At 38.5% G+C, this 6,000-nt stretch overlaps 1 protein-coding gene across 1 annotated transcript in view; it reads left to right on the top strand.

Moving 5' to 3' along the window:
- Nucleotides 1-5,697, top strand: part of LOC136874893 (uncharacterized) — a 74,295-nt gene extending 68,598 nt beyond the window's left edge. Inside the window, exon 8 of the mRNA XM_067148598.2 lies at nt 5,398-5,697. Within this exon, the coding sequence (XP_067004699.2) occupies nt 5,398-5,576 (179 nt within the window). The 3' untranslated portion in view covers nt 5,577-5,697. The remainder of the gene's footprint in view (nt 1-5,397) is intronic.
- The last annotated feature ends 303 nt before the right edge of the window (nt 5,698-6,000 follow it).

The raw sequence follows: 6,000 nt of genomic DNA on the forward strand, positions 1-6,000 counted from the left end.
CACGATGCGCGGGTCGCCTACGGGAGTCAAATCAAAACACCTTTTCCTGGCGAGCCGAACATGTCCTCGAACACCCCCGGCACTAATGTTATTGAATTTCGAATGAAAATAGAGGGTAACCCTATTGTGCAAAAGCATATTAGGACTATATTTTTACAATTTTCAACAGACTGAACATTATTATGAAAGCTTATTAAAGATGTAGTGGATGAAAGTTAAAAAAATATTACAACATTGTTTTTTAAACATCTGAAAGAGAGGTTTGTTCAATTCCGTGTCACAAAAGTTCAGGTGACATATACACCACCTACCTAGCTACCTGTTTACTGTGGACCGGTCGAAACTGACTAGAAACTGCCAGGAGCTGAATCTGGGCCTCTTAGACTAGGTAAATAGAGTATAAAAGGGATGTACCCAAAGCAGAAATCAAATAGAAAATTAATGTGGTTTATTAACGTAAGCTTAGCAAAATAAATGAAACAAACAAAAATGGGAAGATACAGGGAGACAGATACTCACATACATAGCTCGTGAAGATACACTAATCACAATCGACTCGTTTGACTCATTACACTCAATCTCATGAAATTGTACACTGTCGCAACAGAAGTATCACGAAAGGTGATACAATTATATTCAATCATTACCAGACAGTGGTAATTAAATTCGATACAAAGTGTTTCTTTCTTAAAGACCAGACGTCAATAATGAGATGAAAGTGTCTGCTTTCACGCAAGAAAAATATTATCACAGCACGTCAGATGAAACAAGTCTTATATGATCATTTAAAAGGAACATGGCTCCGAACAGTCTCCAGAGAGACTATATCCCCCAAAAATCCAAAACGCCAGTGAAGCAAAGCTGGCAGAAAATAAAATAAATATGAAACACAAAGAGGTTAAAAGGAGTCGCCATAGTTTCGGAAACAAACGTACGTAAGTCAAATGAAACAAGTAAAATTGAGAGTATAGTCCCGAAACAAGCAAGTAAACAGGCTGAACAAGCCGCAAACAATAGAGATCAAATAGTAATAATAATGATAAAATCAAATATCCATAAGGTGATGAAAAATAACACAAGTCCGATAATCACACAACACCCACACACGCACGCACATTCAGAGTCCAAATATGTGAAGTAGAATTAATAATCTAATATCAAGACACGTTGCGATAAGAATCGCAACACCATGACCAGAATCAGTCGATGGCTCATGAGGTTGATTTGAGAGCACAGATCAGATATCTGGGTTTCCACAACTAGGCCAGACTCACCCAGTCAACACCACAACCAAATAACAACTTACACGCCGCATGACACATTAATATCGCACATATCGAGGCGAAAATGAATCGTACAGCATCAGCGTTAAACCATATTACAGAACATAAGCTCAAGCATGACGTCGAAGCCGAAGAGAATATAAAAGGTTTCCAATCAAAAACCACAAACAAACTCATCACACACAAGAAACAATCGGATCAGTGCTACCTTTTACCCCTATTTAGGGACGATACCATAATACGCAGAGGTGAAGAAAAAGGAAGGACACTGAAAAAATAAGTCTGCAGCAAATAAATAAAATAATAATACACAGAACAGGGATCTGTCAGTAAACCACACCAGCATAACTATGGCAAGCTAAGGAAAGGTAAATAAGATAAATACCTGAAGCTTGAAGGAATTGAATTCATTGATTCTATGTAATCATATTAATTGATTCAGAACAGAGCCATGCTGGGTAAATTATGAATTTTTAAAAAATACTACTTGAATGAGACGAAAATCATCTCATAGCCTAGAGACTCCATCTGTTTTACCCAAGTCATTATTGTCCCCGGATCAGAGATCATTCGAATCAAAGATAAGTTAGAAAGAAAGTGCTCTGGCAATCCTTCGTTATATGAGGTGCCACCCGTCTAATAATCGGGATGAACTACACGTCAAGTTAAAGAACATTGAGCAGTCACAACTGATTGATCTATGACATCGTAAAGAATGCGATATCAGAAAGTAAAATATGAATGTAATTAAGTGTGGCGCACGTAGTAGGGTACATCTTAGTCTTTCCAAAGCAGGACAGTCAAAAATGAAATGCTGTACTGCTTGAGAGGACTCAAAAAATCATAAGTAATCATTTGAGACATTGATGTTAAATCGCTCGAAATATGTTTTAAATTTGCCATGGCCAGATAGGAATTGTGCAAGCACGAAATTAGGCACGAGCACTTTCCACTGGAATCGATGCTGGATCTCAGGAAAGAACAGTCCTCTTGTTACGGAATCTTTTGTGATTGTAGTCCATATGTTATTCCACTGAAGAGATGTGTGATTTCGAAGCTTTTCCTTTTCAGGTAACATATCGGAGCTTTATTATATGATACTTCCATCGCAGATTTTGCAGCTTTTATTGCTAACAGGTCTGCTTTCCCATTTCCAATTGTCGCCGTGCGTCATCGAACCCAGCATAAACACACGTGGGGGCCATTCTGGATTATGGATCTCATATCGGCAGCTATTGGGTTTAAATTATACTTGTCATTTATTGCGTTTAGTGCTGCTTGTGAGTCACTATATACCTTTATATTTTTACCATTATCTATGCACCAGTGCAGTGCTGACGTTATGGTCCAAAGTTCAGCTTGAAAAACTGAACAGTCCGAAGAAAGCTTATGTGGTTCTGAAAATATTTCAAGTTCGTTTTCATATACCATGAAGATATATCCAACTTGGTCATATTCATCATTGTCCGGTATGCGTGAGCTGTCTGTAAATATTATAGAGTCATGTAAGCTTGAGCAACTATCGCTGACAAGTTTCTTAAAGATACTAGGTTGTCCAGATAGAAAATAATTGCTCTGTTCCTTCACCGTGATCTTTCACATCAGACGACAAAATGCCCTTGTCAGATTATGCACTAAGGTGATGATGAACAGCTCACTTCCCATCCACCAGGATGCAGAAGAAAACGCCGTTGGGAGACTGAAATCCCGGAAACCTGCCTGGAAGACGGCCAGGGAACTAACTGACATACCTTTTAGATCTGACGAAGCTTGGAAGCATGAGTGGGCCAGATTACACCCACATGGTCTAATCAACATTGATGACCCAACAGCAAAACCTCCTGGGTTCAACCTCCCACGCACCATCTGGACTAGACTAAACAGGATACGCTGCGGTGTTGGAAGAACTACTTCTGCACTACACCAATGGGGGTGATTGGAGTCTCCTTCCTGCAACTGTGGTGCTGAAGTGTAAACCATCAGCCACATCGTGAAAGAATGTCCTCTCCGAGCATTCACTGGACCTATGAAGGAGCTACATCAAGTAACCCCTACGGCACTCACTTGGCTGGAAAGACTTGACATCAGCTTGTGATGACATCTCAGAACCTGCAGTTGTGTGTGTGTGTGTGTGTGTGTGTGTGTGTGTGTGTGTTCGTCTGTAAATGCTCTATATCCATGTATTTAAATATGTTTATATTTTTCTAATAACACTTATATGTAAAATACATTTCAAACGATTGTCAAATGAAGCATCATACGCTAAATAAATAAATAAATAAATAAATAAATAAATAAATAAATAAATAAATAAATAAATAAATAAATAACCGTGATGTTGATAATGGGCACTGATGAGATTCTGTTTTCCTTGAGTAAAGCAAGCTCATCCCTACAAATTGCACTCATAAATAATGATTCAATTCCTGCAATAATAAGGGCAGCATCAGTGGAGGTTGTGTGGTAGGCGCGGGAAATCCGAAGAGAAAATCCTCTTTGAAGTTGCATTAAAATGTTTTGAGCCCATTTCTATTCCAGTATGAAACGAAATGAAGAGGCACAGTACAAAATCAATGGTATAAAGGCTGTGTTGTAGATTACTCGTAGTACCTCAGAATTGAGTCCCCGTGAAGGCCTGCAGGCAACAGTTATACCTTGTATGAATTTGCTGGCTTTGTGTTTCAGCCTATGAAAATGAGACCTAAAAGTGAGGTGTTTGTCTAGTATAACCCGCCATTTTTACCGATACATAATAACTAATTCATTCGTTATGTAGTTTATAACACTTCTTTCTATACAGTATTCACTATACTTCTACTTTCCGGGCTTATCTGGATCTTATGATTTTCAAACGATCTTGCCCGAGATAGTGCAACATACCAAGGTACTGTTTCGGGTAAGCAGACACCAATTGTTTTTCAAGAGAATGCCCCTGCGATTTATTATTGGTAATGGTCATACAGAAGGCTTCCCGTCAGTGCGTGCGTCGATGTTTCCTATTAGCAGCATGTAAGTTATTAGGAAAATTCTTCCATCTGTTGAGCATATATGTAAAAGCTGAGAGGTCAGAGAAGCAAAGAGTATTTATCACAGAATAATATTCTTCCACTATCAGAAGAAGTGTATACTCTCTGGCTTGACAGGTATAATCAAACTTGGCTGCGTGCAATTACATTACTAAGGATGAAAATAACGTAATCAGAACATTAATGAAAGTGTTGGTCGCTTAACAACCAGCTAAGTACAGATGGTATTGTGGGTTAGGCTAAGCCTTCCCCTGCAATTATTGGAGTAATCATTTAATGATTTTTATTTTATGATTACTGAAATATAGCTGAACTTAGAGACCTGCTCAACAACGATTCTACTGAATGCCTTTCGGAGTCACTTCAATCATCAAGACTAACTTCCTGGAGATCCAGAAACCTTCATCTCATTGGATGGATGGATCCTTCTGAAACTCTTCCAGCTGGTTATGAAGAGTCATAGTCTACATGGAAGAGTCTGAACAGGCTACGGTCTGGGGTCGGTCGATCTAAGAACAATATGAAGAAGTGGGGTCTATCTGAAGAGTCAACCCTCTGTGCCTGCGGAGAAGAACAAACCATGGCGCACCTCCTTAGTTACAACTCCTGCCCTCTCGTTTGCACCATGCAAGATTCAGTGAAGGCCACACCAAATGGTCGAGATCTTGCCAAATTCTGGCCCGATATGGTATAATTGTTATTTTGAATGTATCTCTAGTACGTTTTTTTTAACCAGTTAGCCAATTTAATTATTTCTCTTTTAACTAACAACTTATATGATGTATTGCTTCTGATACGAATAAATAAATAAATGTCTCAAGATCCACCGGCAGGTAATTCCGGCAAGAATAAAGCAAAAATGAAGCAAGTTGGTCCAGTAGAACAGACGAACGGATTTGACAAAGCTGTTTTTAATACACTCTTTTAATATAGAGATTTGTAGTTGCTTTGGTATATTAAAAAAGTAAAATTACTAGCGAAAGGCGTACCTCTCCTGGACCCCCGCGATTGTATAGTATGCCTTGTTATTGCTTACTAACACATTACCAACTGAGTGAAGTGTATTCTAAATTATTGACTTGTTTCAGGGGAACCTCTTTCAAACCAGGGTTACTCCAAATGGACTCCTGGTAGGCCCGACAACTTTGGTCAAAGTGGTTTAGACCCTGGACAGGACTGTGGTGCTATTTCCAGAGGTGGTGAGCTTGATGACATCGATTGTCGTAACCACTATGCTTTCTTCTGTGAGCAAGAGTTGCTGGTTTGAAAGAAGCTGCATTGTTGTGAGAATATTGTATCAACTAATGTTATTGATTAACTTGTGAAATGGAGAGTTTTGTTTGATTGTATGGAATCATCTGTAAACAACACATGAGAAATTAATTAAACTCTTAACACAAAATCATCCTTGATTTTTAAATCCCTATATAAATAACTAGTACATAAGCCTGTCTTCGACAGCCGAAATTACTATACAGTATATAAAGTAATTGGAAATTCTAAACGGACTAATAATATAACTCATGAATAAAAGTTCCACTTTGCAGGTTTTATATGGCATTCGAATGGAATCAAAACAGGTATGTTATTATTTCCTTTAAAACCATATTGAGTGCAGCTGTAGCTCGGAGTTGTACTTTGACGTCTACGGATCTGCGTACTCTTGAGAAAGCTGTATACAAACTTCCAAA

Source organism: Anabrus simplex, chromosome 5 (genome assembly GCF_040414725.1).
Source record: "Anabrus simplex isolate iqAnaSimp1 chromosome 5, ASM4041472v1, whole genome shotgun sequence".
Lineage (NCBI taxonomy): Eukaryota > Metazoa > Arthropoda > Insecta > Orthoptera > Tettigoniidae > Anabrus > Anabrus simplex.